This window comes from Vombatus ursinus, unplaced genomic scaffold (genome assembly GCF_900497805.2).
Source record: "Vombatus ursinus unplaced genomic scaffold, bare-nosed wombat genome assembly UNPS02007284.1, whole genome shotgun sequence".
NCBI lineage: Eukaryota > Metazoa > Chordata > Mammalia > Diprotodontia > Vombatidae > Vombatus > Vombatus ursinus.
The window spans coordinates 18,999,778-19,027,022 of NW_020947062.1; the positions used below are offsets into that span (position 1 = coordinate 18,999,778).

Below are 27,245 nucleotides of genomic sequence, written 5' to 3' on the forward strand. Positions count from 1 at the left end.
GAAAGTGAGAAGGGAGAAATGAAGAGGTCTGAATTTCATGATTTCATTCAACTTTAATTCGGAAACTGGAAACATAACCTTATTCTTAGAGAGGATCCAAGGTTTAACCCAAGGAGGGCAGGGCTAAAAATCAGATTTGGATTTGAGTTTAAGACATATCACTGACTAGTCATAAGTCACTTCTCTGTGAACCTCAATTTTCTCATTTGTAGAATGGAGATAACCCCAGTTTTGCCTCTCTCACAATGATGTTGTAAGACATTGTATTTGAAAGTGCTCTAGTGGGGGGAAATTTTAAATTCTATGCAAATATAAGGGATCGTTATTCAAAATCCTTTAGAAGGGATATAACAGCTTTTTAGGCTTCAAAATCTCCACTCATTCTGTTTTTCAACTAAATTTCTAAACATAAGATTAGGTCTGACCTCATCAAATAAATGTCTTCTCTAAGCTTCGAGACTCCCATTATGTGCCCAAAGATGTGATGACTCACAGGAGAGAGGCAAAATCAAACAGAACAGATGAACAGCTGGAGAGCTACAGTGATTTGAATTCTAACTTCTAGCAAAAAGTGAGGGCAAATAATTGCTAAAATTAGTAAATATAAACAGTTTAAATGTATTTTCCTCCCACTGCTAACTTTCATGTTTAGGATTTATTTTGAAGTCTGTTTTCCCCTTATCTTTATTTCTATATTTCTTTCTAATAGCAGGTAGAAGTATAATGCTGGGAGACCTGGAGAGTCTCCTAGCCTCAAGATACCAAGGCCTAGAAAAATTTGAGACTAGCTAGGACTGACAAAAACATCACCTGAATTGCAGGGTATTACCCACAAAATGCCAGCATGATGTATCAGCTCTAAATAGATCTGAAGTCAGTGAAGTTTGTCATTGGCCTTTCCCTTTCCGCACCCAGGCAACCCTTTCGCTGGCCCCAGAGGAAAGGATCTGATAAACAGATTTACAACAAAGTGGTGGGAAATTCATACATTTCCACTTCTGCAAGGCAGGGAAAGAAATATGCATCATGAACAAAATACTATACAAAGCTTAAACCAAAGAAGTAAATCACAGATCAAAGAATGTTAGAGGTAATAAGGAAATATTGTGATGCTGTAGAAAGAATACCAAATTACCTGTATAAACCAGAGCAAATCCCTTAGGATTTCTTTACACTGTAGTTTATTCATCTGAAGAATGAAGGCATTGGACCAAGTGATCTTTGAAGTTACTTCTTGCTGGATGATCCTACTCTTAAATTCCTTGAGTTTTCATCATATTTAATGATATAATTATACATATTCTACAGATAAGGGAACTTAAGTGCAACCCAGTCACACAGATATAAATGACAGAGACTACATCTAACTCTTTAGTTCCTAAACTTTAGTTTTTGGTTCCTAAATCTTTAGTTCCAGTTTCTTTTGTATCCTGCTACTATAATTTGCTGAAATGAGCTTGTATGAAATTGTGCTCTTCATGTGAAAAGATGACACCAGAGTCACCATCAAAACACAATAGACACTGAATTAATTGGATTTCCAGACCTGATATAGATGTACAGAAACCAAATTTCAACTCTAGATAACTCTCACCATGTACCCCCTTTGTTCCTATTCACATGATGCTAAATGGAGTTGAAGAAAATTTATTGGTTTGTTGACCATAATTTTTGGGTTTTGATCTCAACTGAATTCTCACTACTGCAAAGCAATCATTCTACTACTTCTTCATTGACTCTTCATCCTACTATAAAATGGCTATTCCATGCCTTCTGTCTCTTCAAGCCTCCCACAGATCCCCAGCTCTACACACACTTTGCTGATGTAGTCTCATCATAATTCACAGAAAAAAATTTCACCATTTTCAGCTCCCTCTTCTTTGCTCCTCATCTTAAATCAACTTAGACATCTTTCCCCCCCAGATTCTTCCTTCACTTTTATGTCAAATAAAGAGGTATTAATACTCCCTCATTAAAGCCAACACCTCTATCTAAAACTTTGATTCTGTCCTTTCCCATCTTCTTCAGCAAATTGTCCCCACCATTATCCCTACTCTCTGTAATCTCTCTTTTCTCTCAATCTATTGGATCCTTTTCTGCTGCCTACAAATTTACTTATGTCTCTCAATATTTTTTAAAAATACTCATTTGCTCTAACCAACTTATATAACTCCTGTACTTCTCTGATAAAACTCCTCAATAAAGTCAGTCTACATTAGATTGGCCTCATCTTTCTATCCTCCCATTCTCAATCCTTTGTAATATGGCTTCCAACCTCAATTTTCAACTAAAATTTGCCTCTCCAAAGGTAACAATTATCTCTTAATTGCCAAATTTATGGCTTTTTTAAAAAAAACAAATCCTTATTCTTTTTTAATTTTTTTAATCAGCAAAAATCTGCATTCTCACATATTAACCCTAATACCTCCTGAACTTGAGAACTAAAGAAAAAAACAAATCAGAGTCAAGCAAAAAACATTTCCACATCCAAATAAAACTGTCTCATTCTGAAGTAAGTCCTACATATCTCCATATAAGGCATCTTTCATCATCAGTCCTTTAAAATCATGATTGGCCATTTTTCCTTCAACTGGGAAACTTTTTGAGGGGATTTTGACTATGACGTTCCCAGGACGTTTTATTGGGAGATTTCTTTCAGGAGTTGACTGTTGGATTCTTTCTATTTCCTCTTTGCCCTCTGCTTCTAAGAGTTCTGGTAAGTTTTCTTTTAAGATTTCTTGAAATAGAAGTCTAGGCTCTTTTTCTATTGTACAATGATTCTAAAATTTTTTCTACTCAATTTATTTTCCAGGTCATGTGTTTCTGCTATGAGATTCCTTTCATCTTCTATTTTTTCAGTGTTTTTACTTTATTTTAATACTGCTTGTTGTCTCATAGAGTCATTTGCTTCTATTTTGTCCATTCTAACTTCCAAGGATTTTGTTGCTTAAGCAAGGTTTTCATTACCTCTTGTGCCATGCTATTAATTTATTTTCCAGTTCTTTTTTCCGTAGTTCTCACTTATTTTCCAGTTCTTTCCCTCAAGCCCTCCTTATTTCATTAATCCAAATATTTTTAACTCTTTTAAAAAAAATCTTGCTTTATATCTTCCTGGAATTCTAGTTGAGTTTGCCCAACCTGTGTATTTCTCTGAGACTTTTCCTGTAGATGTTTTGAAGTCATTCTCTTCCTTTGCATTTGTGCCTCAAATAACCCTGTCATCATAGTAACTTATTATAATGGGGTCCTTTTTATGTTTGCTCATTCTTCCAGCCTATTTCCTAAGTTCAGACTTAATACTAGAGCTGGGCTATGCAGTACTTCTGGAAGGAAGGTTTAGGCTGATTCTATTGCTGCTTTCTTTAAGTATTATTGAGTGTTGTGTTATTTTAGGATATGAGGGACAGGCTGGGGACCAGCAAACTTTCAGCATTCCCAAAATAGTCTAATCTAGGGCAAAGTCTGATTGCTCCTGTCCCCAAACCTCAGCTCTGCAAGTTCGTGACCTGTTTTTCAGTCAGAACAACAATAGACTGCTAATAGACAGCCACTCTCAGGCAGATAGGAAATTTTGCTGGTTAAGAGTGATAGAACTCCATGCTTTGGTCTTGGATTTCTGCTCTGGTTATTTTCTTGTAGGCTGAACTAGATGCTGGAAGCAAGATCACGCTTTGCTCCTGGGATCTGAGCCAAAGTGTTGCTGCTACCTGCTTCTGAATTTCTTCCTTTCTAAGTATACCATCCATGGTCTCTCAGAGCCTCCCTATCAGAGAAAGACATCTTCATATATCATAGACCTGTTACCCAGTACTGGAGAGTAGATGATAAAACTTCCAGTTGGCTTCTGTCTCTGTCACAATGCTTTGGTATGACTCTAGGACTTCCTCTTGCCTTGGAGCACTGCCTCTCCATGGTACTGGAGGGCTCCACACACCAGGGAGTTCCTGACCCAAGCTCTTCCCCACTGTCAGCAAATATAATTCCCTGTGATGGCCTCAGCCTAGCAAAGGACTCACTGAGACTTTTTTTCTGGATTTTACCTTCAGGACCCAGTCTGGTGTGTTCTAGGTCTGTGTGGAGGGATTTCTGAATGGGAGCCTCATTGCTTCCTGCTTCTCTGCCATGTTGGCTCCACTTCTAATCATTCTTCTTGACCTCTTTGCAGCATAAGACACAGTTCATAACCTTCTGCTTCTCCATACTGTCTCCTTGCTAGATATTAGTGACATTGCCCTCCCCTGGTTCTTCTCTCACTTATCTAACCACTCCTGTCTTAACATTTTTTGTTAGATCTTCATCTATGTCATGCCCACCAACCATTATTATCCCTCAAAGCTCTATCCTGTACCTTCTTCTCTTTCCCCCTATATTATCTCAATCAACTATTTCATTAGCTCCCATGGGTTAAATTATCTCCATGCAGATCCTAGATTTATATAGCCAGCCCTAGTCTCTCTCCTGTACTCTAGTCCTGCTTTTCCAATTATCTTTTGGGTATCTCAAACTGCACGCTCAATAGGAATTACAATCTCAATTTATCTCTAACAGAATTTATTGTCTACCTCCCCCCAAATTCACTCTTCCTCTGAACTACTACTATCTATTACTATAGATGTCACCAATATCCTCTCAATTACCAAGGCTCACAACTTCCATATCATCATCACTATCTCACTTTCATTTATCATGTATTTACATATGTGTGTGTGTATATATATATATATATGTGTGTGTGTGTGTGTGTGTGTACATATATATAAATCCCTCTCTCTACTTATGCAGCCACCACCCTAAAATAGGCCCTCACCACCTCTCATATAGATGATTTTAATACCATTACAATTGGTCTCCCTGCCTTACGTCTCTCCATTCATCTGCCAAAATGATTTCCTCAATGTAGGTTCAACCATGTCATAATCTCACTCACGAAATTCCAGGGGCTCCCTAATATAAATTCCTGTTTGGCATTTAAACCTCTTCACAATCAACTTTTCGATCTTGTCGCCCATTACTTCCCCTCTCCATACTGTTATAATTCAGCTGTTCTGGCCTATTTGTTATTGCTCACACAATACCTCATCTCCCATTTCACTGCCTTTTAAAATAGTTTGTTCCCATGGTTAGTAATATTCTCTTTTCTCACCTCTGCCTCTTAACTTTCAGCTCAAATTCTATCTTCAGCAGGAGGCCTTTCTATCTCCCCATCACCTGCTAGTGCCTACCTCTATGAAATTACATTTCATCTACTCTGTTTATAGGTACCTATTTACACATTTTCTACCTATTAGAATGGGAGTTCCTTGAGGGCAAGGATTGTTTTCATCATTTGTTTTTACTGATGGGATGCTATTGTTTTATTAGCCCATCTCTTACTAGTTCACCCTTGCTTATCTCTATGTGAACAGCACAATGTGCAATCATATGCTAAATATCATGTCACGTTCTTTTAGAATTCTTCCTTTGTTGTTTCTTGTGAACCAGTAGTTCTCTTGGTGTCTTGAGGACTGCTAGTGTTTTCTACTTCCTCAATATTAAATGTATTATTTTAGATATGGAGTCAGGAAACCTAGATTCAAATCCTACTTTTAACATTTACTACTTTTGTGACCACTTTGAGTTTCAGTTTACTTATCTGTAAAATGTGGATAATAATACCTGTAACTTCTACCTTACAGGTTTTGGTTATAAGGTAGATAACTAAAGTACTGGACAAATGAGAAAATGCATGTAAAGTGCTTTACAAAGTTTAAGTATTATGTAAATATCCCTTCTTGTTGTGATTATTGTTATTAAATTGAATTCAAACCTTGCACTAAAAACCTGAGCTAACTAGCCTTTGGAATTTATTCATCTTATTATTTAGTATGCCTTTTAGAAAATGGGAAATGTCCTTAATGATGAAACAAATGGAAATCAACAACACAGCAGTGTTGTCCCATACTACTTTTCTGGAAACTAAACAGAAGATAGTAATTTTCCAATATAAAAAACTAAGCAGTGAGCAAAAGTTTATAGTAATGCCATACCTCAAATGGAACTTCATTTCCCACAAAGCTCTTACATCTTCTTGGAACACAACTTAAGTGTCTGCCAGGAAAAAGCATATCATCACAATACTGAGCACATAAAATACCTAGCTTCACAGTGTATATATAGCACACAAGGTCACAACGGCTCACCAGCAGCAGAAAACGGAACAATGTACATGAAGGTACTTTCTGCAAGTTTATACAGGAACAGAAATACTAAAATTTAAACTCTTCATGGACAATAATGGGGAAAATACACCAAATGATTCCAAAAACATTTACACATATCACCTATCTGAAAAGGTAGTTCAGAGGATCATAGCATCAAAGAATTTAAACCAAACAGTATCATTTGCAGAGGAGAAAAATGATCTTCAGAGTAGGAAATGGACTTGCAAAAGGTCACCATTCAAATCCTGGAACTCTGATTTCAAATCTCATGTACTTTATTTCCCTCCTCAAACCGAGAAAGGTGGCAGGGTATATACACAGTATAGACTTCCTCCACCTGGTGCCTCCAGCTGGCATTTTAGCTTCTTTCAGAGTGGACAGATGGACCAAAAGTTTGACTGAGAAACTCTGACATGGGAAATAGCAGAAAGGTAGAAAAGAAACTGTTTAAGATTTTCATTCCCCTTTGAATCTTTGAAAGATAAACTCATTCTTAAGGACAGAAAAGGGATTAGAAAATAATGGCCAGTGAAAGTCAGCCAGGTTCATCATTTCATCTCTTAATAAAGCAAAGTTGGTAAAAAGCAATTCATCAAAGCAGAGACAGAAACAAATGGTTTTCATAACCTAGATAATTAACCTCAGAAGTCTGCCAAGGCCAAGTGAATATCACACAGTGCAAACAGCTTAACGAGGTTGGAAGACAGGGCTTCTGCATTTCTTAGAAGTAGAAAGTCTATTGTGTGCTGCAGAGGCAAGCATCTTCTGTCTTCAACAACACAAATAACAACAGAGGCAAGGACAGTACATGGTAATCTTAGCTTCCTCTAGGAACGGAGTAGATATTTTAAAGCTCCAAATTCTGTAACTCTAGTCCAGAATTTGGCCTACACAAAATAGTTTTTTTAAATTATTAAACAAATTAGAATGAAAAAATACATAAAAATCATTCTTATCTTCTAGAGCTGTGTAAAAACAGGCAGTGTTTGTTTGCCAACTCCTGATCTAGTCTATAAGTTTCTTCCCAGGACACTGATTGAGTTCTTTAGGTTTTTGAGTTGCACGCACATCTGGCACCTGGATGATGATGATTTCTATTATTCTCTACTTTTTTTTCTGGAGACAGAGGTTAAGCTTTCTCAGAGTTTACTGTATGTAATGGTATCTTTGTGGTTTTCCAAACACAAATCCAATAATAAGTGCTGTGTCCCAGTTGCAATCAATCAAGAATTTATCAAGCACCTACTCCTTGCCAGCACTTACTACTTGTGGTAGGAGTTAGAGATACAAAAACAAAACATGAGACATTCTCTGTCCTCAAGGAGCTTACAGTCTAAGAAGAAACTTTCCCCCCAGTATTCTGCCCATAGTACTCCACCATACCCTAATCTAAAACCACTTTATAACAACTTCTCTAGGTCTTAGATATGGTTTGTTCTTGTTTTAAAGCATAATTTGACAGAGGAGATTTGTAAGACACACACACACCTATGTCAATGACAATGGCATAAGATAAGTTAGGCCTTTGTAGGGAAACAGAGTATAGTAGAAGGAACAGCCAAAAATAGCATCTGCAGTATTTCAGAAATTCCATGTAACCACAATCATAATAACTACAAATCTCAAAAGCCCTGTAATCACATTTATGTCAAAGAAGAAAATATCAAGTAAACAAAGAATATAAATTTGCTATAAAAGCAAGTGCCTAAAACATATCTTTCAACTAACAAATAAGTTTGGGGCTTCTGGATGCCCAGTCCTGCACTGGATTTGACTACACTATGAGAAAAACAAAAGAAAGAAAACACAAGTCTTTGCCTTCAGAAAGACCTCAGTCTAGTTGTATAGACAAAGTATTATTGTGGAAAAGAAATATAAAATTAAGAAATATATCTATAAAAGAGATATCACACAGCAGTATGACAGAATTGTGAAATAAGAGTCAGGGACAATAAGAGATATGGGGTGAGTGCATATTTAGCCCAAATGTTGACATCAAAGGCCCATTTTCCTCTTCCAGATATAACACTAAGAAAAACTCAAGCTGTAATGATACAATTGAGCTGCTATAAGGTCCTGAAAAATTTTGGGAATCTTTAAAAAAAAACATTATATAGTATTCGGTATATTTTATGTGTAACATATGTTATATTGTGAAGGACTAGTAGCCGGGAGATCTGAGTTGGAATCCTAGACGTGCCATTGACTAACTGGGAGATCTTATGCTGGTCAAAGCATCATCTTTGGGACTTGGGTTTCTTAATTTTTAAAATGAGGATAATCATAAGATGTTATAGAATTTAGAGACAACAGTGACCTTCAAGGTTATTTACTCTAACCCCTTCATTTACAGATGAGGAAACAGAGATCCTAAAAAGGAAAGGAATCTAATCAATATTAACCTCTTCTACCTCATCAGGTTGTATTGATGATTAAATGAAACAAAATCATATAATTTTAGAGCTAGATGATATATGCTTTGCAAAAATATAAAATAATCTATATACCTGAAAGAAGTTAGATATTATATACTAATTCTTTGGACATTATAACTCCATAGGGGATATATATGCTAATTCTAATGAATCATCAAACTCTCTGACCATTCCGAACAAAATGAACTATGGTTTATCAAATATGGGAAAACTAAAATGAGGAACCATTACGTACAAAGCTAATTACCTCCTTATATAGGAATCTAGCTATTGGTCCAGATAAAACAAAAGGGAAGGATATGGACTGGACCTGGAATTTCATAGGTATAGGCTACTTCTGGATAAGGACTCTACCAAGTTAGTTAGGTTGACACTTTCCCTGAAAAACATGGACTTAAAGAGAGTTGCTTAGAGGAACTAGGAAGTTCAGTAACTTGTCCAGGGTCACACAAACAGGGTGTGTCAGAGGTTGAACTTGAAGCTAGCTCTTCCTAACTCCAAGACTAGCATGGCTTCATGATTATCCATTTTGTTAAGGGATAAAAGAAATTGCACAGGGCATACATAACCAGAAAAGGAGGTAGGTCCATCACAGAACAAGAATAAATACTTTAACAAATAAATCTTTAATCTCATCAATGTTGGTTGTACTTCCAATGGTACAGACTGAAAGTCATATATACCTCATATCATGTGAACAGAAGAGCAGGACAGTTCATATTTGATAGAATGTAAGTTTCTTGAAAGTACGGACTGTCTCACTTTAACATTTTTATCCCCAGAATCTAGCACATCACCTGGCACATAACTGATACTTAACAAATGCTTATTTATTGATGGTTGTTCATTTGGGAATTTGAAAAGCACTTTAAATGACCCAACCTGATCTATGGTACCTGAAAACATATATATATCTTTTTAAAATTGTTATTTATTTCATTTTTAAATTTATGGAACAAAACAAGTATTTCCATAACATAGAATAATTTTTGTAAAAAAGATGATTGTACATGAAACTGTAAATCTATTACATAGATCTTGCTATTCTTTTTTAAATATATAATAAAGTTATCATGTAAACATCCTTTTTTCCCTTTTTCCTCTCCCCTCAAAAAATACATCTTTAACATAAATATTTTCCTGGTAATGCTATATGTCTGAGTCAACAAAAAAGAAGCAAAATTTCACCCAAAGAGAAATGGAACAATGCATGTGAGAGTAAATAGGCTACAGATTCTTACTAATGATGACTTACATGTGAGAGTTGACAAAGACGTATCATAGAATTTGAGAGTTGAAGGGGGAGCTCAGTAGTCATGGAGTCCAACCCATACACAAAAGGAATCCTTTCTATCATGACTGGAGAAAGGACAGTCCAGAATCAATGATAAATATGATTAGAGAAGCAAGTCAGCCAGGCATAGAGCAAAAATGAGTAATAACAGTTAACAAGTCCAGGTGTTAATCTGGTGTCTATGAAATATTAAAAGACTCAGAGGGGAAGTCTCCAGAACCACAGATAGTTGAAGAAACCCTCTATGCAGGATTTATTAAAGATTTGTACAAGATTATAAAACATAATACAATACTACTATTTGTACCAGTGGGAATAGTAGCCAAGGATGAATCTATCAAAGTGTAGAATGGGGATTACAAAGCTATTAACGATAATGAAGATTTAAAATGAAGGGCCTCTGAAAAGCACAAGGTCTTTCATACAACTGTCAGAGGATAGAATTACTGGCACATTATACCTGGTGAACAACTGATCAGTGAAGCTTTGTCTTTGTCCCCCAACCCTTAATTATTTTGTCCGGAAGGTGCCTAGTCAAATTGCCATGTTATATCCTATAATATAAGCAGATGCATATATCTGGCTATTCAAGACTAGAAAAGCTATCGAGAGGAGAGGAAAGTGTTGTTGTTCATTTTCAAAGATGATCAATGACATCCTAGGGTGATGTCTTGATTTGTCTGTGAATTGAATTAAGTGAGGGAGAGTTGCACAAAGTTGTCAGCCTCACTCTGGAAGAGATCCAGAGTCATTTTCCAGTGGCAGGACGAAAATCAAAACAATCAGTAATGGGTCAGGATGACTGGCACCTTTGATACCTGACCACCTCTAAATGGTCTACAGCCTACTTCATGGATGTTGGAACAAATTGTTCTCATCTACTTATTCCACTGGGGCAAATCTTTACATGCTTGGGTAGACAGACATACCCCTACCTCACTCATAGGTTTGAGGCCTGCCAGTCACCCTTAATCTGGTTAAGCCTGTCTGCTGAGATTGTTTTACTGGGGTGTGGTCGCTAAGGCTCAGAAAGCCCTCTCACCAGAGGTGCTAGTCTCCATGAACACTTCTTACATCTCATTGAGATGAAATATAGCATAGTGGACAGAGGAACATTCTTAGAGATGGGAAAACCTACCTCTTACACATATTGATTCACTAATAATAAGCCAGTCACTTAAATCTCTCTAAGCCATAGAATACTCTTTATAACAATAAAAGTTATAGAATAGATTCATAGCTGCATTAATACAGTTTCCTTTTAACAACCACCATCTGCTTCTGATTCATACAGGTGACCATTTGCCCAAAAACATAGATTAGAAAAAGCCCATTCAGGGTAGAGCCAAGATGGCAGAGTGAAAGCAGTGACTTGCTTGAGCTCTCCCCCAAACCCCTGTAAATACGTAAAAAAAAAATTGCTCTAAACAAATTCTAGAGCAGCAGAACCCACAAAAAGACAGAGTGAAATGAATTTCCAGCCCAAGATAACCTGGATGGTTGATTGGAAGAGTCTGTTGTGCTGGGCTGGGAGAGAAGTGCAGTTCAGCATGGGCTGTGCCAGCAAAGACTGGGCCTCAGAGAACTAGGAGCAGGCCTCAGGGGACTGAATAAAGTGGAGCTGTGGCAGTTTCCAGACTTCTCAACTCACAAACACCAAAGACAACTTCAGTAGGAAGTGTCTATCGGACCTTGGTGAGAGAGGAGCTCAGTCCCGCCCCAATCCCGGTGCAGCCCAGGGCCACAGCTGCTTCCAGAGCTCTTGGCCCACAGTCGGAGGGGATCGATTGGTTGATCAGAGGGGGATTGCAGGGATCTCTTTGGTGGTGCTGAGGCAAGCGTCTCTTGCTTTGCCCGTGCTTGGATCTGAGTAGTAGTCCGGGGTAGCAGTCCTGGGGAGAGGAGAAGTGCTAGCGTGGTGGAGCTTGTGGTGGTGGTGTAGAAGGAACAATCCTCACAGTTCCAAAGCCCAAAAGAGTGCTTGTGGTTACTTACAGACCAGAGCACAGACCAGGAAAGGAGTAAACACCTCACCTTTGATCATACCACTTTGGAAGAACTAAACATTTACAGGTCCCTAGAAGTATCTCTGAAAACAGCTACACAAAACCCCCAAAGCTTGGGACAGTACATTCTCCACACTGGAAGCAGACCCCTACCTTAACAAAGAGTTTAAAACTCAAGTAATTGGCTGCAATCATGAGCAAACAGCACAAAAAAAGTCAGACCATAGAATCTTTCTTTGATGACAAAGAAGATCAAAACATACAACCAGAAGAAGACAATAAAGTCAAAGCTCCTATATCCAAAGCCTCCAAGAAAAATATGAATTGGTCTCAGGCCATGGAAGAACTCAAAAAGGATTTTGAGAAGCAAGTAAGAGAAGTAGAGGAAAAACTGGAAAGAGAAATGAGAGTCATGCAAGAAAATCATAAAAACAAGTCAACAGCTTGCTAAAGGAGACCCAAAACAATACTGAAGAAAATAACACCTTAAAAAATAGCCTAACCCAAATGGCAAAAGAGGTCCAAAATGCCAATGAGGAGAAGAATGCCTTAAGAAGCAAAATTGGCCAAATGGAAAAGGAGGTCCAAAAGCTCACTGAAGAAAATACTTCCTTAAAAAATTAGAATGAGCAAATGGAAGCTAATGACTTCATGAGAAATCAAGACATTATAAAACAAAACCAAAATAATGAAAAAATTAAAGACAATGTGAAATATCTCATTGGAAAAACAACTGACCTGGAAAATAGATCCAGGACAGATCATTTAAAAGTGATTGGACTATCTGAAAGCCATGATCAAAAAAGAGCCTAGACATCATTTTTCAAGAAATTATCAAGGAAAACTGCCTTGATATTCTAGAATCAGAGGGTAAAATAGAAATTGAAAGAATCCACTGATCACCTCCTAAAAGAGATCTCCAAAGGAAAATTCCTAGGAATATTACAGCCAAATTCCAGAGTTCCCAGGTCAAGGAGAAAATATTGCAAGCAGCCAGAAAGAAACAATTCAAATATTGTGGAAATACAATTAGGATAACACAAGATTTAGCAGCTTCTACATTAAGGGATCAGGTGTTGGAATATGATATTCCAGAGGTCAAAGTAACCAGGATTACAACCAAGAATCACCTACGCAGTGAAACTGAGTGTAATCCTTCAGGGAGAAAAATTGAAATTCAGTGAAATAGAGGACTTTCAAGCATTCTTGATGAAAAGACCAGAGCTGAATAGAAAATTTGACTTTCAAATAGAAAACTCAAGAGAAGCATGAAAAGGTAAACAAGAAAGAGAAATCATAAGGGATTTATTAAACTGTTTACATTCCTACATGGCAAGATGATATTTGTAACCCATGAGACCTTTCTCAGTGTTAGGGTAGTAGGAGGGAATATATAGACAGAGGGCATAGGCTGAATTGAATATGAAGAGATGATATCTAAAAAATAAAATTAAAGGGTGAGAGAGGATTGTACAGGGAGAGGGAAAAATGGAGAGGTAGAATGGGGTAAATTATCTCACATAAAAGAGGGAAGAAAAAGGTTTTACAGTGGAGGGGAAGAGGGGGAAGGTGAGAGGGAATGAATGAATCTTAATCTCATTGGATTTGGCTTAAGGAGAGAATAACATACACACTCAATTGGGTATGGAAATCTATGTTACCTTACAAGAAAATAAGAGGCAAGGGGATAAGAGATGGGGGGATGATAGAAGGGAGGGCAGATTAGGGGAGGGGTTAATCAGAAAGCAAACATTTTTGTGGAGGGACAGGATCAAAGGAGAGAATAGAATAAATGGGAGTGGGATAGGATGAAGGGAAATACAGTTTTTCACAAAGGCTATTATGGAAGTGTTTTGCATAACTACACATGTATAACCTGTATCAAATTTCTTGCCTTCTCAATGAGGGTGGGGGTGCAAGAAGGAAAGTAGAAAATTTGTAACCCAAAGTTTTAAAAACAAATATTAAAAATTGTTTTTACATACAACTGGGAAATAACATATACAGGCAATGGGGTATAGAAATCTATTCCTGCCCTTTAGGAAAATAGAAATGGGAGGGGATAAGAGAAGGGGGGCAGTGATAATAGGGAGGGTAGATCAAGGGAAGGGGTATTCAGAATGCATGCTGTCTTGGGGTGGAGCGAGGGGAGAGATGGGAAGAAAATTTGGAATTCAAGATCTCGTGGAAGTGAATATTGAAAACTAAAAATAAATAAATTAATTTTTAAAAAAAAGAATGATACATGGAAGTTGTGTGAATAAGGCAAAAAAAGAAAAGAAAAGAAAAGAAAAGAAAAGAAAAAGGCCATTCTTCATCCTTGGTTTAGTTACCATTGTACATGCTAGAGGGAGGCAACATGGTATAGTGGGAAAAGGTGGCTGAGTAAGGAGTTTTAGGACTTGCACTTAAATTCTAATTCTGCTACTTATTACCTGTGTCACCTTAAGCAAGTTACTTCATCTTTCTTAGGTATGGGTTTCCTCCTCTATAAAATGAGAGAGTTGGACTAGGGCACCTAAGATCTATAATACTATGGCTCTTCATCTAAATCCATATGACACTGGCTTAATAATGTTGAGTCAGTACAATGAACATTTGCTTTCAATTGGGACACCTGGAGACTAACCAAACACCATCACAATATTATCTGTGTGGACAATCTCTCTCCAATGAGATGAGAGGAGTGGGCAACAAAGGAGAATTAAGCCACTTAAATCTGACTTTAGGCCCACTTGTACAGAGCCTTTCCAGTGAGACAAGCCTCATTTGACATACCCCATAGTTTGCCATCTAAGGACCCAGTGGAAACCACATGGCTCAAAAATCAGTGTATCACTTTGCTTTTTCCATTAAATGAGTCAAGCCTTATGGTAAGTGTGATTTCACAGTTCTTTTCTTTACTCACAAACTGGTTAACTGGATTGATCTATCTTCTGGGTACAAAACCCACCTCTAAATACTTGCTATGTATTTAACTTTTAGACCTCATCTGTAAGATGAGGGGTTTAGATAAGATGGCCTCTGACATCTTTTCTGGCTCTAAACTATGATATATGGTGACTCATCCTCCATTTAAGCGTTTTTCAAGCAAAAAAAAATCAAAACAAGGTGGAGAAAGATAGACAGAAACCATGAATTAAGCACCTGCCATGAGGGCAAATATGAGTGGAAGTCATTTCAGAATAGGCTTCTTAAAAAACTGAAATGCTAATTCGTGGCAACTTTTGTCAAATAAAGCAAATCTAATCATTCTTCTTCATGACAACCCCTCAGATACTGCAATTCTTTTAATAAAATATTTTTTACCACAAACTTGATTACTCTAAAACATAACCTTCAAATACATAAAAAGAAACAGAAAGATTGTCTAAAAATAAATTTCTCATTCAGTCTAAGAAAAATATATAAACTGACTTTAATGTCAAACTTGTCCTATTGTTTTCTGTAAGTTTCCCAAAATTTATTGCTCTTATTTACATAGCTGGAAACTATATATACACTGTTCTTGTAACTTTGCTTTTTTCATTTCATAAGTCTTTCTAAATTTCATGTTCCTCATATTAGTCATTTATAATGGTACAAAAATATTTTATCCTGTTTATACCACAATTTGTTCAGCCATTCCTCAGTCATTAGATATTGGGACTGTTTCCAAATTGCTACTATTATAAATAATGCTGCTGAAATTATTTTTATACAAACAGACTTTTCCCCTTTCAATAACATCCTTAGAATATGTCTCCAATAATGAAATAACAAGGTCAAAGGATATGAGCAGCTTTATAACGCTTATCATTTAACTCAATATTACTTTCCAAAAAGGCTGTACCAATTCAAACCTCCATTGCTGCATTGCATGCCTGTTTTTTTTTTCCACGGTCACACTAGCTTTGAGTTTCATTTTCAAACCATCTTTGCCAATATGACAGTTATGCAGTAGTCAAAATTGCTTTGATTTATAGTTCTATAATCATTAAACGATGTAAAATCCCTTACATACCTATTACTGATAATTGTACTTTCAGAACTATCCCTCAGATATTTAAATATTATTATCATGCCCTCCCACCAAGACTTATCTCTTCTCTAGGAAAAATATTCCCAAGTTATTTTACTTAGTGCTGGTGTGAGGAAGATATCTATTTCCCTGATTATCCAGGCCAACCTCCTCTGAATAGGCTCTCACTTGTCATCATCCTTCCTAACATGTGACACTCAGAACAGGGCACCGTAGTCCAGAAATGGTCCAAATAGGACATAGTACAATGGAACTATCTTTTAACTTCTATCCATTCCTTGTCTTTCAAAAACTATACCTACACTTACAAAATGCATTAACCAAATAATTTTGAATGTCTTAACAATTGAGGAGAATCATTACCAATACTGACCAAAAATCAGCCCAAAGTATCTATATGAAAACTGTTTGTCTGATATAGACAGTTACCACTGCTTGTCAAGAGGACCCATGATGTCATTCTTCAATCAAATTATCTACAGTTGGAATAATAAGGCTGGAAGAACCTGAGTTCTAGTTCGTGCTTTGCTCCTAAATATCTGAGTGAGCTAGCTAAGGCAAAAAGAAGCAATGTAACTTCTCTGACATTTAGTTTCTGTAGTTAAAAAAAAAAATCATAGCTTGCAATTCTGTTGTGACATATACATATGTGAATACACTCACATCACTTTATAAATTGTATTTTTATTTGGACATTACAGTAAAACCTGTGAGGTAGATAGTGTTAAGTACTATTATTTCTGCTTTACAAATGAGGAAAGCAATGCTCAGATAAAAGAGTCTCCTAAGATCACACAGCTAGTAAGTGACAGAGCTAGGGCTCAAGCCCTTATCCTCTGATTATATAAAGGCAAATTCATTTTTCCTCCAGCAAATCTAGTGCCATTCCACTACACCAAGTTGTTTCCCAGTCTGAAAACAAAAAGAGATTGGGTAGATGATTTCTAAACCCTCTTTTCTTCAACATTTTAGGGTTGTAACTAGTTCTGAACACAACTTCACTTCCACAGCTGTAGCAGTCAGCTGGGAAATGAGGGTAAATTTTTTTAAGTTAATTTAGGGGTTGGGGAAAATGTAGGTGGAGTGAGAGAAGTCAACCACAACTTGCTCTAGTGCAGAGACCACAGGGGGTATCTGCATTGTTCCAGTGAGTAAGAGAGAGAATGGAAATGAGTTGCAGTCTATTTTCCCAGATGGTAACCTTGATTTTAAAGAGGACCTTCGATAGCCCCGGGCTCCATCAAATCTGGACATTTTACAACCTCCTTCTTAAAATACCATATATTTGCCGCAGTAAAAGATGTTACCCGTGAAGAATTAGGGAGTTTATTAATCTGTTTCATGGAAGATAGTTAGCCACTTCACATTATACCAAGATAGATTAGGTAAGCAACTGTGAGATCCAGGAAACATCTGCTAAACAAAATCAAAAATTAATGGTAAACAGAATGGGATTCTTAATGGCTTCAGCTCATCCAGATGCAGAGAACAATAAAAGGGCTATTAGAGACAGCTGCCAATTAGAGGCTAATTCCAAGTGCTTTCAGAAAAGAAGGTTTGAGTTCTCTTCCCATGTTCCTATGAAATGCTATGCCAGGTTGGTTTAGCACTTACACACCTCTGAGCAAACCTTATAACTACCCTGGCTGCACCCGTCTATCACTCTCTGCCTTTCTCCTTTAACTGAGACAGCATCCCTCACCCAGCTGTGATCTGCATCACCATAAGGCAGAGGCTGCACCTACCTGTAATAGCACATTGAACAGATTCCTGGGATGCTGGGTCAAACAACATGGCATTGGTGCCTGCCCACACACTTGCAGGCACTCATCACAGAGAAAATCAGCCAAGATAGCTCAGAGATAACCCCTTGTTCCTGAGAGGCAGATGACAAGAACTAAAATTGAAGTAACCACTTGCTCAGCTGTCTAGAGGGCTCCCTGGGGCTGTAATTTAGGGGGATGGGAATCAGTTAGAGGAAAGTATTGGTTTCAGGCAGATGGTTCCCGGCAATTACAATCACTACTGGCTCCTCACTTCTGATACTCTAAAACAAGGAGGAGTTCACCTTGGCCTCCCCGCCTTCGGCCAAATTTCCAGAAAGGATGGAGAGTCAATTTTAGGGCTACATGAAAGAAGGTATGAAAATAATGGGCATGAGAAAGAACACAACTGCTCATCACATCTGGAGAGAGGTAGAGGGTGGGGGAAGGATGGTACTAGAGGTTTAGATACAATACCTTAAAGGACAATACTCCAGCTACTTGTTTAACCTTGACAAATATGTAGTAAATATAGAAGATACAAAGACAAAAATAAGGCAGTCCCAGCACTTAAGGAGGTGACATTCTACTGTGGGGAAATCATGTCTATTCAGATTAGTAAAATATAATGTAATTTGGAGTTGACCTCAGGAAAGGTCCTAAGTAGGGAGATGGACTTGAATTGAGTCTTGAGGGAATAGATGAGGAAGGACAGCACCCCAAGTATGGAGGACAGCCTAGGCAAAGGCTGAGAGGAAGGAACTGATTGTGTACTGGGAATAACAAGAGTACATAGAACCTAATGGAGTATCTTTAAAAGATTAATGTCAGAATTTCCATTACCTGTACCTAGAGTGTGGCTAGAACTTAAAGAGCATATGTTGGGTGGGGGGGGGGGGGCGGTGCAGCTAGGTGGCACAGTGGATACAGCACAAGATAGAGTCAGGAGGACCTGAGTTCAAATTCAGTTTCAGAAACTTACTAGCTGTGTGACCCTGGGCAAGTCACTTAACTCCAATTGCCTCAAAAAAAAGCATATATGAGGAAATAAGGAGAAATCAGTATGGAGAGAGGTTATAATCAGATTACTTAAGGCTTTTAAATGCTGTTTCTGTTTCATACCCCTCTCATCCTACTTACCATCTCTCAGATTTCTCAGATTCCTTTACTAGACCCTAGAAAACCTTTCAAAGCCTAAAAAAAAAAAAATAAAAAAAAAACGAAAACAAAAACAAAAACAAAACTGAGTCCCTGGACAGTATTAGGAGAGTCTTCCACCAGACAGCTCTGTTGGGTAGCATTTGTGTGCAGAGAAGCTTTTTAGATGAGAAGAAAGAGCAGAGTTGTTAAACAACTTCCATCAATTAAAGGTTTAATGAACCTTGCAACTATCATCTCAGAGAAAACTCTTGTTCCTACAGCAATAAGTCAGGCCCCTCAAAGGCAAATACTTCAGCTCCTCTTGCTGCTCTGGTCTTGTCAGTACTAACGAAGCTCCGATACCCCAGGTTAACCACAGTTATTTAAAGCAACAATCGTGGAGCAACAGCTTCTCATTGACAAGTCAGGCACTGAACTAAAAGAACACCTGCAAATGGAGAAGCAGGAGTACTCTTCTCAGAATACAAGCTCCTTGAGGGCAGAGACTGTTTGATTGCTACCTTTGTTTACCCCGTACTTAGCACTGTGCCTGATGCATAGGAGATGATGAATAATGTTTGTCAGTTGAACTAGCATGTCAACAGGTTAACAAGAAAAATAGCCTGCTATTACGATATTTGCTCGGTATTCACTCTCCTCCACCACTACTAGTACCCACTCATGATTCACACAACCTCATGAAGCATCTTTGAATGACTCCAAGAGAATGTCCATCACCTTCTCCTAGAGTTCTGTCATCCTAAGAAAGTCAGAAGCGGAAAAAAAAAAATGCAGAAATTCTCTAGCTACCCAACGACTTTCCTGAAGGTCAGAGAGGGTCTCTTAAGTTTGCAGATAACCTTTGAAGGAGGCTGGAAGAGGAAGCGGATCAGAATACTCAAAGCCATTCAGTCCTAGATTGATTATCCCTTTAGGGTCTTGGTCCATTCAGAATGAAGATAATAGGATAAAAGGCATAGAATGGATCATCTGGTTCAATCCCCTGATTTAACGGATGAGGAATCAGAGTTCAAATTGATCAGAATTCAAATGATTTGCCCAAAGCCACACTGGCAGTAAGTGATGGAGGGAGAATTTGAACCCAGGTCCTCTGACTCCAGAGGCCAGTGAACTTTCCACTGTGTCATGCTGCCTCCAGAAATTCCAAAACCCTAGGGAAAGAAAAGTTTAAACATAAAAATTTGTCTCTAACCTAAGGCATTTGCTGCTAGACTGCAATACCTCACTTTTATTTGATGATAGAAAATGGATTCAGGCTTCCATTCCTCCACTTTTCCCCCCTTAGTACACACTGGAATCTTGAGAAGAGTCATAGCCTAAAGCCTTGAATTTCCACTCACATACACCTTAGATAGAAGGCCTGTGGTGTGACTTGGTGACATTAAGGGAGAGGTTTGCTTGTCCCCACGCTCATGACAGAAACAAGTAGTAGATAAATGATACTCTGCGGAGCAGGTAGGGAAAATGTTACATAACATCAGGCCACATTTGCTGAAAATCTGTGCTAAGAGTTGGTCCGCCATAAAAGCAGGAAGATTTGTAAATAAGAGAAATAATGACTAGGATGCTTTGAATTTTCCTTTCATTCTCATTCTTTAAGAGTTTTGGTGACAAAGCAGCAAGTGCACTTGGTCCTCGTAGGTGTCCCTGAGTGATACACCTGGGTATTCTCTCTCACAGGACAGGTGTAAGATCCCAACCACTCAATACAAATTTCTACTTCAAGAATTAGAAACTTAGAAGAAATTGAACTTACATCACTACAGAGATAGGGATAGGACCTGTGATTTCACTGATAGCGGGAACCCCTAAATAAAAAAGATCTCCCTCCTCAAATGCAGGTCAGCAACTTCCTTGCAACCTTAGTCTTTGAGAGTTACCTAGAACACTAGTAGGGTTAAGTGACTGGCCCAAGGTCACCTAGTCAGTATGTGATAGAGTATCTATTTGAACCCAGGTATTTCTGATTGCTAAGTTTGCTCTCAATGCACTATGTCATGCTACCTCTCACACTCAATGTACAAGATGCAAATTAAAAACAATGTAGACTCAATGATATCAGACCAATAATAGCAGTCATGTATCTCCCTTGCTGTGTATGTCTTCTTCCTTCCACCTCATACAATCCCTGTTTATCTTGGAGCCCTTTGGACAATGCTCCTCCAGTCACAATATCATGCCATGAGTAATATGGCCCAACCTCTTTCCCCAAAGGATAGTTCACAATTACCAAACTCTGTTCCTATGACACATCAAATGTATATAGGAGCACTATGGAAAAATGCACAATCAACTCAAGTTAGTCAGATTTTGCCCCTTCCCTGGGGAAAAGGGAGAAAGAAGAGATATGTCTTTAGAAACAACCAGTGTAACAGCCATGTTGTGCTATGACTAATATTGATAGACTTAACCCTTCTCAGCAATACAAGGATCTAAGACATTTCCAAAGGCCTCATGATGGAAAATTCTTCCACATCCAAAGAAAGAACTATGGAGTTTGAATGCAAATTGAAGCATACTATTTGCTATTTTTTTTCTTCTGTTTTGTTTTGTTTCCTCTTTCTGGTGGTTCCTCCTATTGGTTCTGATTATTACTTACAACATCACTAATGTGAAAATATGTTTAATAGGAATATATATGTATAGCCTATATCAGATTGTATGCCATCTTGGAGAGGATGGTGGGGAGGGAGGGGGAGAAAAATTTTAAACTCAAAAGCATATGGAAGTGATTGTTGATAAATCAAAATAAAAAACAGCCAGTGTAAGTGGCAGGTCCATAAAGAAACCACTAGGCACCAACTGAATTGTAGCAACCTTGGTTTGCATTTTTATCTAAACTTACTTATGAGTATTGCAGTTACAAAGAATATTTGGATACTCTTAGAATATAAGGTAATTTATCCCCAAGGATATGGCCAGGTCCTGGCCGGACCTCATCTGTACTGTGAAATATCCTTGAATCAAGACAAAAAGCTAGGTAGCTTCATCATGGATATACACATATCCTCATTGTATCTTTTTAATGTATGAATGTACATAGAAATATAGATGTCAATCAAAGAATGATTCAGTCAGTTCCTTGAACTTAGTAAATCATATCCCTTCTTTGATCATTATGGAATGGAACTTGGAAAGGCAATCCTGTGATTGTGTCCTTTCCTCCCTCATGATCTATCTCAGAGCCCTACACAATAGAAGACCAGTAGGAGATACTACCCTAGTGAGATCACTATGTCCAACTACTGCGTGGAGGACTCCATCATAGACTGAAGGAGGGATATCCAAGTTACAGAGCTGTGTCAGGCTTGGAAAATTTCATCTCCATCAAGGAATGCTTCTTTCAATGTCTCTCATTCTGTAACTAGATTATCCAAGCTGACACCATCCGTAGAGGTTAAGACTGCACTAGATGAAGAGAATCAAAAGAAAGTCAGGATATCGACACAGAATAAGCCAGTTCTTTCTATTTCAAACAAGTCTACTCATATGCAAGGACACTAGTAGGGACAAAGCTCACTGTCTAAGAGGTGCCTCAGTTTTCTTAATGTTGCCACTGAATTTCTACTTCACTCAAATAGTAGTACATGCCAGCATACGTATGATAGGAGGTCCAGAAAAAAGAATAATTTTGAGGGCTAAAAGCAAAAGGGCAGAAATTTTTACAAGAGTACACAAAAGATCCCGATTGCTATACAGCAGGCAGAGGTGGATTTTTAGTTAAAATCAAAGGCTTTACAGGCCACTAGCCAAACTCCCCAGGATACAGGCAGAACAAGTAGCAATGGATCCAAACTAATGAGATGGGAAAATTTTCGATACACACACACACACACACACACACACACACACACACACACACACACATTTAGAGCTGGATGGAAGAGAATTCAGAGGTCATGTAGTTCAACTCCTTCTTTCTCTAGAGAGGAAAAAAATTCAAGAATTTAAATGATTTGCTCCAGGTCCTACAAGTAGTGATTATCAGAGCCAGGATCTGAACCCAGGTTTTTGGACTCTAAATCTAATGTTTTTCTGCTCTGTACCATAATGTTTATATACAGTCTTAGAGCACTAAGACTTTTGGGACACCGTATATAATAAGAAATAATTATACACTATAATCATAATGCTTAAGAAGGGGTGTGATCCACTGGTAATCCACTAATGCACTGGTAACTGAAAGATGATGATGGTAAGCCTGTGTGTCTCTCTCATGTCTGTCTGCCTGCCTGTCTCTCTCTCTCTCTCTCTCTCTCTCTCTCTCTCTCTCTCTCTCTCTCTCTCTCTCTGGTCTTTGTTAACTAAAAGGATTTTTAAAAATGAACAAGAATAATCCTCTTGTACAACCAGAAGATTGCACAGGATTAACACTCATGTGATTTCCTCCTTAAGAAATAAGTCCTGCTAGAAGCAATAATGGAGGGTAAAAGAGGACATTATTGTGCTTTCTTAAGAGGTAAAATAAATTAATTTAGAGACAATTAGCTCTACCCTTCCAGTTCAACTGACTTTTTCTGGAGGCTTCAGCAAACCTCAGTACAAAGATTTTCCATGGTCGCTTCCTAACCTTCCTAGCATGTATCTTAAATATAAATATATATATATAATATATATTTATATATAAGATAGCATATATCTTAAATATAAATATAAATATCTTAAATTGCAAACTAGAAATCTGTGGCAAGAATATTCTTCATGGGTTAAGCCTGGTTATTATCATGCCACTTTCAATCTGGAAGCTTGACACTTTATTCAACAAGGAAATTTCTAATCAAGCAATTGCTCAGAAATGGCGATTCCTTATCCCTCAGTTCAGTTTCTAGAAAAGGGGCAGGAAGGTATGATTTTTAAAGAAAACTTCTAGAGATGAGTTCTCACAGAATTATAGAGATCAATAACATAAGCTCACCAGTCACCATCCCAACCACCAAAAAAAATAGGTGAAATTCAAACAAGAGGCAACAAGCAAATCTGCAGTCTCCTTCAGCTGGAAAAAATAACTTCCCAATGACAACAGCTGAAAAAAAAATGCTTTCTTACCTTTTCTTCTTGTTACTTCAAGGCTTCTAAATTCCTGCAAGGCAAGAAAAAAAAAAGAGCTTATGGTTTTGAAATCTACAAGAAAAATACATATGTCCATATCCCTGAAAATATCTGACCTCAGCTGTTCACTAACTGTGAACAGTTTAAGACACTATAACAAATCATATAACAAAATTTGAACTACTGAGCATATAACAAAAATAAATACTGGAATATTCTCTTGATGGGGGTAGGGCAGGGAATATACCAGGAAATATCTGGTCCATTAAAAATAAAAGGATTCAAAAAACTTATAAAGGTAAGTTTTCACTTTTATTAAACACATGTAATTTGTCAACAAATAAACAAGCCTTTATTAAATACTTACTATGGCCCAGGCACTGTGCTAAGGGTTGAGGCTAGGAATACAATAATGAAACAGTTCTTGCCTTTACAGCAATTTATATGCTATCAGAAGAAAAAGCATGCACATAAATAAGGGTACGCAAAATACATTCAAAATAAATATAAGGTAAATTTGAGGGAGGAGGCCGCTAGTAGCTGGGGGATGGTTCAAGAAAGACTTCATACAGAATGTGTTGCAGTAGTTTTGAAGGAAACAGGGGATTCTAAGAGGCAGGGGAGATGTGGGAATAGATAGGCATTGGGAAAAATAACACAAAGGCTCAGAGATGGGAGATAGATTGGAGAGACTATAACAAATAAAAATTTCTTCCTCCCATCATCTAGACTTAATCACTATAAAATTTCTAACCTTAAGGAGAAGTCCATTGCATAACTAACTTAAAGAAAGACCTCATCTGAGCAAAGTCATGCTCTCTCCTAGCCCAACACTATGTCCTAAATCCCCACAATTAAAGTGGTAAATAGTTCAGGCATGGGTTGACATGACCTACTTCCAGAAAACCACCTAGGTGGTCCTTTCCTTTAGAACATCAACACATTTACATGCAATTCTCATCATTTCTAGTAGGTACGTTCCATAAAGTCTCCAGGAACAATACATTAGGGAACACAGGGAACTACAGGGTTAAGTGCCTGAAAGACTTTGATCATGGCATTTACTGTAGCACTTTCCAGAGCAGTCCAACAACTTTTCTCCTCCTTTTCTGGATGTGCCATATTGCTGCTTCATTAACATGAACTCAAGGTCAACAGCACTATAACTCATGACTGAATGAAGCTTGTCTAACACAGGTACTTTCTCTGTAAAATATATTGGAGTCTTCTTATGCCTAGGAACACTAGACAATGTTTCAGCTCTATACTTGGGGGCCATTTTAAACATTGAAATTACTAACAAAAACACAAAAATGTGAAAAATATAGCACTAAATCAATGGGCAAAAGGACACTAATTTCCATCATGACAGGTGAAATAAGGCAGAGCATTGCTTTGTTTGATCTTGGCCTTAGCTGGGAATGTGTGCATCAGGCATGACTCGGTGGTATTGATTTGGGAGGTTACAAATAAATTTATCAAGCAGGCAAATTCTCAAATACGGAAATTGAGAATAATTAAGATTTATTGTACATCTACTGCCTAATCTGCCCTTGAGTAGTTTTTCAGCTTGTAGATGACATGAGGTTAGGGAAGGTCTGGTAAAAGATTAGGGCACCACTTCGTATACAGTTCTAGTTCTTGCAGGTTAATTTCCCATGGTCCATCCAAACTGGATAACTTGCCATTCTCTGAACACAACTGAGATTTTCCCACTTCTCTGCTTCTACTCATATTATGCCTGGAATTGTTTTCATATCTTCCCATCATCTCTCACTCTCTAACTTGCTAACATTCTATCCATCTTTCAAGGCCCACCTGACATATGATGTTCTCCCTGAAGTTTTCTCTAGCCAAAAGTGAGATCTCTCTCTTCAGACCACCCCCAATACTTTGTACTTCTCCTAAGCCCCTTACTATATTCTGCTTCTAGTTGTCATTATTTCTGTCCCTTTGAACTGGAGGGACTAAGTGTCATTTGTCTTTTATCTACCCACACCAAGCATAGGGCAGGGCAGGGAAGGAGCACTTAAATAGTGCCTATTACATGTCAAATGCTGTGCTAAGCACTTTATAAATCTTATCTCATTTGGCTATCACAACAACCCTGGTAGATAGATACTGTTATTAGCCTCATTTAACAGTTAACAAAATTGAGGCAAACCAAGGTTAAGTGACTTTCCCAGAGTCACACAGCTAATAATTAAAAGTGAATTTGAACTCAGGTCTCCTTGAACTGTATTTATGTTTAGAGCATTAGAAAAACAACTTTTTTTCCTAAAATGAATTTTTCCCCTAGTTTTAACTTGTCAATTTTTTTGTAGACATGCTCTAGCTGATCAGTGACACCCACAACTGAAGGTAGTAATCACAGATATGGTCTGACCACATCATAAGATCTAAACTAGAAAGAACCATAGGGATTTGTCCCCTTGTTTTACAGGTGAGAAAATCAAAAGCCCAGAGAAGGGTTAAACAAGTTGTCCAAGATGATACTGTAATGAAGGAAACAAGCATTTAATAAGTGCTCACTATGTGCCAGGCACTGTGCCAAGTACTTTACGTATATTTCATTTGATCCTCACAATTCTGAGAGGTAGTGTGCTATTGGGGAAACTGAGATAGGCAGACATTAAGTGACTTGCTCAGGGTCACATGGCTAAGCAGTGTTTAAGGCCAGATTTGAACTCAAGTCATCCTGACTCCAGAGCCCAGGACTCTAATCATTGTGTCACCTAACTGCTGTATATTGTAGAACCAGGAAACAAACTCAAACTCTGACTGCAAACTCGTGGTTCTTTCTGCATTACCAAGTAGAAACACGATGATATATGGAGGATCAAGAAACATCATACCTGTACATGCTGCAGTTTCTCAGGGTACAGGTTAACATGTTACAAAATAAATATTGTCTTTAAAATTGGTATTGTTGGTATAAACAATTAGTATTATTGCAATAAACTATACCTAGTCTTCTAGGTCTCTCAGTTTCCCTTGTCCCACATACTGAATGAACTTTGCTCTTTTGAGTTTAAATGGCCATTTCTACTGTCAGGACAGGTCTTCCATTCTTGTTTTTATCCATTTTGTTTTTATTCCATGGGCACAGGACCATGCCACCTTCCAACAGGCCTTTTTAGTTCTCCTTGGATTCTACAGCACCTAATATCTTCAGATCTTCCTTCCATCCCTGGTTCTCAGAACCCTGGGAAATCTGAGGTACATGATCTCATTCCCAATCACCAAGCAAAATTCATGTTATACCCCAAGCTTGAAGCATCTTTCCTGATTTCCTAGCAAGACCCAGCTTAATATG

The 27,245-nt window shown here is 37.8% G+C and overlaps 1 protein-coding gene across 1 annotated transcript in view; it reads right to left on the reverse strand.

Moving 5' to 3' along the window:
• Window positions 1-27,245, reverse strand: part of FSTL4 (follistatin like 4) — a 772,743-nt gene that overhangs the window by 701,254 nt on the left and 44,244 nt on the right. Inside the window, exon 3 of the mRNA XM_027849341.1 lies at window positions 23,927-23,960. Coding sequence (XP_027705142.1) covers window positions 23,927-23,960 — 34 coding nt within the window. The remainder of the gene's footprint in view (window positions 1-23,926; window positions 23,961-27,245) is intronic.